The 8841-nt window shown below is 41.1% G+C and overlaps 1 protein-coding gene across 2 annotated transcripts in view; it reads right to left on the reverse strand.

The window, feature by feature from the left end:
* YLPM1 (YLP motif containing 1) overlaps window positions 1-8841 on the reverse strand; it is an 85090-nt gene that overhangs the window by 32040 nt on the left and 44209 nt on the right. For both annotated transcript variants that reach the window (XM_019518798.1, XM_019518799.1), the window contains exons 6-13: window positions 8270-8381; window positions 6767-7229; window positions 5002-5094; window positions 4442-4625; window positions 4139-4284; window positions 2689-2843; window positions 1954-2016; window positions 1106-1225 (exon numbers count right to left, since the gene is read on the reverse strand). In XM_019518798.1, the coding sequence (XP_019374343.1) occupies window positions 1106-1225; window positions 1954-2016; window positions 2689-2843; window positions 4139-4284; window positions 4442-4625; window positions 5002-5094; window positions 6767-7229; window positions 8270-8381 (1336 nt within the window). The remainder of the gene's footprint in view (window positions 1-1105; window positions 1226-1953; window positions 2017-2688; window positions 2844-4138; window positions 4285-4441; window positions 4626-5001; window positions 5095-6766; window positions 7230-8269; window positions 8382-8841) is intronic.

Consider the following 8841-nt stretch of genomic DNA (forward strand, 5'->3'; position numbering starts at 1 on the left):
CGGCAAACTTGGCCAGTCCGCTTCTGATTCCAATGTCCACATCATTAATGAAGATATTGAACAATACGTCCAAGGACAGAGCCTTGGGGGGACCCCACTGGTCACAAGACACCATGACGAATGACTTCCTTCAATTACCACCCTCTGGGTCTGACTACGGAGCCAGTTCTCCAGCAAGCAGATCGTGGTGGACCCAAGGTCACAATTGGCCAGTTTCGCCAAGAGGTGATCATGGGATAACAGATGGAAGGTTTTTTCAAAATGCTGACATCACAATCTCTGAGTACAGGCAGTCCTCAGACTTATGACACAATTGGTTCCTGAAAACCACGTCTTAAGTAGAAACGTCATAACTTGGAACTGATTTTCCCATAGGAACAATGTTATAAATGGGGGATTGGTTCCAGAACCGAGGCCTGATACACTATTTTCAACAAAAATAATGCAAAATTTTGTACTTAATCAATTATAGATGAGTAATATAGCTACATTAATGCATTTATACTGTAAACAGAAATCATATCGATTTGGAAGGACTTCTTTGAGGTGACGTTGACGGATTTTTTGAAGGGCTCTTGGCTGGAGTCTTCTCAGGAGTCCTGGCTGCAGGTTATTCTGGAGTCTTGTCCGCTTTCTTAAACAAAATCATCCAAGGAAGTTTGGAGAGATGTTCTCCAGGGAGATGGGCAACACAGCAAACTCATTCACTTGTGTGGCATGGCATGGCACCCAGCAGCATAAAGTTGAAACTGATGCCAGAAAGTCGAAACAGGGTGTCAATTTATAGATGTCGGCAAGTGGCATTTGTCGTAACTCAAAACGTCATAAGCTGTGGACTGCCCGTATACAGGAGTAGAAGCAAACTTTTCAAGTACATTTAAAAAAAAAAAAACACACACACACACATACACTCTCTCTCATTTGGCTACATATGGAAATGCCTTGCTCAAAAGAAAACAACACAATCTACTATCCCAAAGCAATAGATTTAAACCCTGTTGTAAATACATTATTTCATGCCTCCTTAAAAACAAACAAACAAACAAAAACTCCTCTTCCTTTCTTGAACAAAGACCTATGATGTCACGAGACAAACTGAGTATACCTTCTTCTTCACTTTTTTCCCTGTATCTGGGTCTCTCTCCTCTTTTTCCACTTCAGTGATGAAATAGTCATCCAGGCTGAGCACTCTGGGTGCAGGCCCTCCGCAGTCTACTTCCTTATCCTGGGAATGAAAAAGATGAGTATAAATTCCATTCTACCATGGGGGACCTCAGAATGCACTGAGCTTTTATCAGCATTCGGTTTCATGCTGAGCAAAAGATAATTCATACTTTCTTTTACAGATTATCACTGCCCTTCTACACTGGAGAGAAATTTCATTTGAAGATAAGGAAGCTAATATAAGTATAGTACTCACTTCAAATATTCTTGAAGTAAATATAGAAGATGATTCTGGTCCAAAGATTGCTTCTTCCAAGACCATCTTTCTTCTTCCAAGACCAGAGCCATCCCTAGGTAGATGTGGGGCCCACTTAACACTGCACCCTCCCATGGGACCCCCGCAAAGACAAGGCATGGACTGGGGCAGCATTTCCCAACCTTTCCTGTCTCACGGCACACTTACATGGGTAAATGAACATTGCGGCACACCAGATGCAGGGGGAGGAGTGGTGGCCAAAATTTCCGGCTGGAACACACGTAAAGAAATTGGGACGGTTCTGTCCACGACTAACTTAACATGAACCCTCTGTACAACTTAACTTGACTGAACAATTCCCTGTCCATACATGTATACCATTAAAGTCAAATTTTCTTTCTCCTTCTTATATAGCACTGGACAAGTGGAAAGGCATGAAATGGCAGAAGTATGTACGCAAAGGCACCTGCTGACATGTTAAGATTTAAAGCCTAAGGAGAGTCTGACAACACAGGAAGCAGCTACTTACTTACCCTGATTAATTTTGCTACATGTGTCTTTCCACTGCCAGGCAATCCCCTCATTATGATAACAATCTGGAACAGAGACCATGTAAAGGGAAAGATGAGTGTTAGTACTCTATTCAAAAGAACCTTCTGAGAACAGGAAATGGTCTTCTCTCTACCAACCAAAATACTCTAGCTCACAACCTTGCATCTTTTGGATACAGACTCAAAAAGCAGTTATAAACTATTTTGCTGGAAACAGTAAAGACCAGAACTTCTGGTCATATAAATCATTGTAGTTCCATTAATCAACTGAATGGTGTAAATCAATACAGTGATTAAATCAGTGCACTGATTTATACCAGCTGAGACTGTCTCTATAATGTACATTGTAATGGATTTGGATAAATTAGGATGAACCCAACTTGACTAAACAATTCCCCACCTACACATACACACAATACCAACGTTTCTTTCTTCTTTCCATTACCATGAGAGGCCTCTCAAAGCTCCCCCCAGATTGACCTTCACAGCTTTGTTTGCCCCAATCTCTTTCCTGCTACCTTCACTTTGTCTATGACTAATACACTAGATATCAATCTGCTCCCTTTCAGGGACTCACAGATTATTTGATGGCCTTGAAGATGACGTAGAACCTGCTTCAGAAACTTGTATACCATAAATGTTAGAAATGTATCAAAATATGGACCATTATACACAGGCTGTTGCTTTCAGAATGGATAGCAACTCCACACTACTCACCCTCTCTGGCCTGCTGTCCCGTCCTGGTAACTTCAAAATATCATCTACATTTTTAGACTCTGGCTTCCTCTCCACTCGTGGAGTAGGAGGAGGCTGGCGGGGTACTGATGGAGCAGAAATGGGCATTCTCTCCTCAGGGTAGTTTCTTCGATCACCTACAAATCCCAGAAATTATAGACACATTTGCTCAGCTCAGTGAAATAAGAAATCTGTGACTCTCCCATTCTCAATCCAAGGGATTTGAAAAGACACCAATAATTTCACACTTTGTTTTTGCCTCAGTTATGGTCAGGTATGTAAAGCAAAAGATAAAATTTAATTAACTCGTATCAGAAAAACAGAAAGTCTGGACTGATGGAAATGTTTCAAAGAGGCAGACTGTCTACTCATATGAGAACAAGTCTGGAATAAAGGATCACCACAGCAAAAATCTCAGCCACCAATGGTTTCCTCTGTGCCCTAAGAAAAGCTGCTTATAATCTCTTTAAAAAACTGTAAAATGGGAGTAATGAAGAACACCTTCTAGGTGGGCTGTGAGGCTTAACCATTGTTTCTAAAACACAAAATATTTAAATCTCCTACAGAAGTGTTGAATATTATTGTTGTCTGGAATAAAACATCTGGAATGATCATCACAATTTTTCTGGCTAATTTATGTTGGTCTGTGACTATTTATTTTACAGCTCTGCAAACCACAAGAAATACAGGCAGATACAGTGTGAAATCATATTATTAAAATCCATGGCAAATAACAGGACAGAAAATCCAAAAAAAGTTTAGGTGGTTTTGACAGATTTGTGGTACATATCTGTTGGATTTTCACTTTTGAAAAGTTCATTTTTTTTCATAACCCCTTTCTCCTCCTGCTGCTTAGCAATACTGGAATTAAATCTGCTTTGCCCATGGGAGTAAGACTATGGACAGTGATAAAGACTTGAAATATCATTAAAATTTTAGCATCAGGAGTTAAGCACTATGGCAGTCAGCACCAAGTAAGCCACTATTCCAACACTGAGCAATTCTGATTATAGGTACCTGTATTACTGACGGGCAAACAATGCATTTTTCTAGATCTCATTATCTGAGAAACATACAACCACCAGTACAATAAATTATTCTGATAATCTCCACTAAAATTTACATCTTTACTGAAGGAATTCAAATGATAAAATTAATCTCCCTGTGATCCCTTGTTACGTTTCCCCAATCTTCTACTACGGAGGTTTTCAACCTTTTTTGGCCAGGGTACCCCCAGCAGTTGGTCAAGAAGCGAGGTGTCCCCCAGCAGCTGGTCAACAAGCATGGGTGGGGGGACCGTGCAGTGCACAGCATATAACAGCAAAACTGGAAGTGCCAGCAGCTTCTCTGTGCTGCTGCCGCATAACTCCTGCGGCCTTCCAAAGTACCCCCAGTTGAAAACCCCTGTTCTACTACATTCAAGCAACTATACCTCCAAACATGGAAGGCCCGTGATCATAGGTTGAGCGATCTGGTTTCCTTTCATATGATGGTCTTTCAAAGCTCCCTCGCCTTGTGGAGGGATGGTCTTTCTTGTCACGGTAAGACTGCGTCCTTGAAGGTACAGTTGGAGGAACCCTGCCAGAAGAGACAGTATTTTTACAGTGTTCTAGGATATTTCCTAAGGAGTACATCAAAAACTCCCAGTTTGTGAACCTAAGTTACAAACAGAACTATCTGACAAGCAATACAGCATTAATCATGTGGACATCTCAGCTTGTCCTATACTACATACCTGTCCTCTCGAGGGTGGCGCTCTTTCTCAAACCTCTCACGATCATAATCTCCAGAACTACGGTCTCTGTGCACTTCCCGCTCCCTCTTGAAATCTCGGTGATCTATACTGGAATTGCCTTGACGCTCAAAGTAAGGTTCACGATCTCTTTCTCTGTTGTAACGGTCACGCTGGCCTGGATGCTCTGAAAAAAGAAAACACAAATCTAAATGATAAATATAATCTCCAAACCTTAAAAAGTTCCCCAAAGTACACGAAAAGCAAACAGGAATATAGAGCACTGAAGTGGAGAGGGGCTCCCATTTAGTAGGAAACCAGTTTCTCAACTGTGCCAGTAAAACTGTATTATACAATTGAATTAATGTACTTATAAATCTCCCTCTTGAAAGTAGTTAGATTGCTGGTCCTACAACTGCTATTGGAAGCATATGAATGTTATCCTAATGAACCCCTACAAGAGAGCAGCACACAACCTTTTGCTAGAAAAAGGGACCTCTGGTTTCACATACACCTGTGCTGTCTTCCTACACCTCTCTAAGAGCCATCTCAGAGCTACCCACCTTTAGGAAATGGCTGTCTCTCAGGCAGAGGCTCTGGTCGCAGAGTTATTCTTTCCCCATAGGGAATTTGTTCTACTTTACTGGTGGTAATATCTGATAAAGGAAGTCAACAAGAAAATAATTAAGAACTGCTCAAAACTGTTCCTCAGTTCTTTTCTCATCCAAAGCAATGATACTGTGACATTCAAAAGAGGAAAAGGTAACTTGGCCTCAGTATGCAGAGGTCTACCATATTAAAAAACCTTTACTACATTCATGTTAACCAATGACTACACAGAGGAACATGCTGGACTATTAATGTATAATTTCCTCATATATGTAACTATCATTATTTCAATTAAAGATACAGATGTGAATTGAATAAACTTCCCAGAATAGCGGTCCAAACAGCAGTCCCTAGCAACACTGCAATTAAAATCTGTGTTTCTGAGCCTAGATGTGCATCAGTGAAGGCCAAAGGTGAAACAAACAGGGCTGCAATGAATTATTTTTACTACTGTCCTATTATTAGAGTGGAATTTAACACTGGAAAAGAAATGCGAATTACCTTTAAATGATCCTAGCTAAAATTCATCAAAAAATATGACCTCAGCACTGTATGTTTTAATAATTTTTACTAAAAATATTTAGACTCTGTTGAAGTTATTCAGAGGTAAGAAATAAAATAGTTTAACCAGAAAGGAACTTTTCAGCATTTTTGTAACTCACCATGTTTGCAATTTTTAAAAAGTTAATTTCTTTAAGACATTCTCATTACAACTAAGGGAACTTGGCATTACTGTATTTTTTCACATATAACACTCTCTGATATAACACACACCCTATTTTTGGAAGGCTTCAAGAAAGAAAAAAGATCTTACCTTGGAGTACGGGTAAATACTTAAGATCTAGGGCCTCCAAGGCTCGGGGGCCACATGCAAGGGTTGACACTGGTGGCCAGCCCTATCCAGATCTGCAGTACTGGGGCCATGTGGTAGGACTTGATCTGACCATGGCGGAGCTGGGTGCTGGGCCCAATCTGATTGTGCAACACTGGGAACTGTGTGGTAGGGCCTGATCTAGGCAAGGTGTGACAGGGCTGGGGACACTTGCTGGGTCCAACCCTGTCTGCTGGCTCCAGAGTTGTATGCCAGGTCCAACCCAGCGCACAGCCCCAAAGCCAGTGCAGAGTCTAGCCACAGGCCAATCCAGTGCAGCAGCCAGGTGGCCAGGTGTGGGGGAAGAGGAGAGAAGCGAAGCGAAGCAGCAACAACATTGAATTGCCACAACTCCCAGAGCCATGACAATTAATGCTGCCACAAGTCTACCCCCACCAAATGCTCCCATGGGGAGCCTTTTCCTCACATACAATGTGAATATATCATGTTCCCCAGCTAGTTTAAGGAAAAGAAATACGGGTTATGTGTGAGAAAATATGGACTACAATGATATACGGAGCTTTACATGGAAACTGTGGTAAGAGTTTGAGCATACTTTGAAGTAAATATCTCAGAAAATACCTATATAAAAGAGGGGCGGGCAATTATTTTGGGTGGAGGGCCGCTTATTGAGTTTTGGCAAGCCAACAAGGGCCAAATGACAGGCAGCCAAGGATAGATAGATAATGATTTTCTAAATTTTTTAGGGGCCCCATGGGCCAGATAGAATGGCCTGGCGGACCACATCTGGCCTGCAGGCCACATTTTGCCCACCCCTCCTATATAAGAAGGAACAGGGGTCCTTTCTAATTAAGTTAACCTATTGGATTAGTTCATCCACTACTCACCTCTGCCATGGCCATAGTCCACAGTCTGCTGAATTAGAGGTGGTTTAGAAATTGATGGCATAACCGAAGAAAGTGAAGTTGATACAGATGACAAAAGGGAAGGGTGAACAGAAGATGAGGCAGGTGGTGGCAACCCTGAGTCCGATTTACATAATTCATACTCTAAATTTGCTCCCTTATCTTCAGTGGTATCCCAGAGCCCATGGAAAGAATCCTCATCCCAACGTTCCTGTTCCACAGTAGCAAGTGATGGTTTTAGACCTGGAGTCTGACTTGAGGATGCAATTGGAGTAGGAGATGAAGAAAGTGGCCTTGATACGGAGGCAGATGACCGTGTCACTGTGGAAGCAGGCCTGGTCACTGCAGTGGGCTGCCTGAACAGAACTGGTGGCTTTATAATAACAGCAGGAGATGTGATAGGTTGAGATTCTAATGATGTCTCAGATGGATGTTGAGAAGAGACCTAGGTACAGAAAGCATTTTTAGTAAGAACCTGAAAACTAAGCTTCCCTTATCCCATGAGAATATGGTAACCAAAACCCTCTGTATAACTTGCATTCCAGCCAGAGAGGTGCTTTCATAACAGACTCTCACATATTCTCTAACCATAAGCATTTTCAGGTCCACCCATGGGAGGCCACAGCTCAGAGAACACTGATATTCACAGATGGTCTGCTACTGGTGGAAACTGCTCACTAATTTATCCTACACGTTACTTAAGTTAACAATCAATGAAAGCTGAACTCTTTTATTAATAACTTTACCAAATTATGATCTCTTTAGCCAAGGTTCCTCCAACTTGCTCTCAGCTAAGAGTTGCACTTTAAAAGTCTATGAGAAATCATCAGAAAGTCTCAACTAAGACTGATTCTACATTAGTGAATGTGTCCACAGGTGTAGCCAAACAAGTACAAAAACAGTTTAGTTGTAATTACTATATATAAATGAACAAACTATATTCTCCAGTTTGAGAAATCAGATAGAAAAGCACTCCAGAACAGTCAAGAACATTGTTTGTGCTTTCTAAACTTGCAGCTAAACTGTTGAAAGCAGCAGTTCAGGCATACCATTGCTAAAAATAAAGTTAACTTCTTGATGAAGACAAACTCTGCAGGGCAGCTAGGTTACCCATCTAGTTTTCTTTGTATCAACCCTACCTATAGATAAATCATCCTCTGCACAACTCCCAGAAAAACTTCACCCTTTCTATAGTTAATGCAAGTTCCTTGGCTTACCCAAGAGAAAACCTGCTTTGTGTACAGCTAAAATTTAAATAGAAATCTTGCTGGCTCATCCTTCATTAGACTGTGAGATCAAAAGTATTTTTTCCTCCAACTGGGTTTATGTTTATCAAAGTACACTTTTGTGGGTGTTGACTTTAAGTGCTAAAATATAAATGTTTATGGACTACCATCTCATACCTCACTATAAGTAACCAGGAAACCATGTCCACAATATCTCAACTAAATTAGAGACTCAATCTGATGTGCAGATGTCATTTACCTGATAGGAACCTGGCCTTGGAGTTGTGGTCTGTGATCTAGAGGTCTCATGTGTTGGCAGTTCAGGCTCAGGTACAAACTCTTTCAACTTCTGCATCTGCTCTTTCTGTTCCCTGCACATCAATCACAAAAAGTGTTATCATTCCACAGTTAAATGGTCCTTTAAAAGATTTAGGAAACCAACAAAAACATACTTCAGTAGTACCAACAATGAATATTTGCTATAGAACTTTCAATTGGAATAAAGAAAACACAAACAGCTGATAGCATCCCCAAAGCCAGCCTTCTGAGAGGTACCTATGATAACATGTAGGTTGTTTGGGACAGAACCTTTTAAAAAAAAATATTAACCATGTTTATTATAGCAGCACGAAGGGCCAACCAAGAATGGTGCCCATTGAGCTAAGCAGGCAGAGATAAGAAAGCATCCATTCTACAGCAAATTTTCAGTCCCTAGCACTATACAGTCCTTTTCCAAGAACAGAACTCCCAAGTACCACTACTGTTCAAATTACAAGAGTAACTTGGAGCACTCCCCTCAGATCCAGTGCTCCTAGCACTAGCTTTGTAAAA

This window comes from Gavialis gangeticus, unplaced genomic scaffold (assembly GCF_001723915.1).
Source record: "Gavialis gangeticus isolate Ggan-Ray unplaced genomic scaffold, GavGan_comp1, whole genome shotgun sequence".
In the NCBI taxonomy this organism is placed as follows: domain Eukaryota; kingdom Metazoa; phylum Chordata; order Crocodylia; family Gavialidae; genus Gavialis; species Gavialis gangeticus.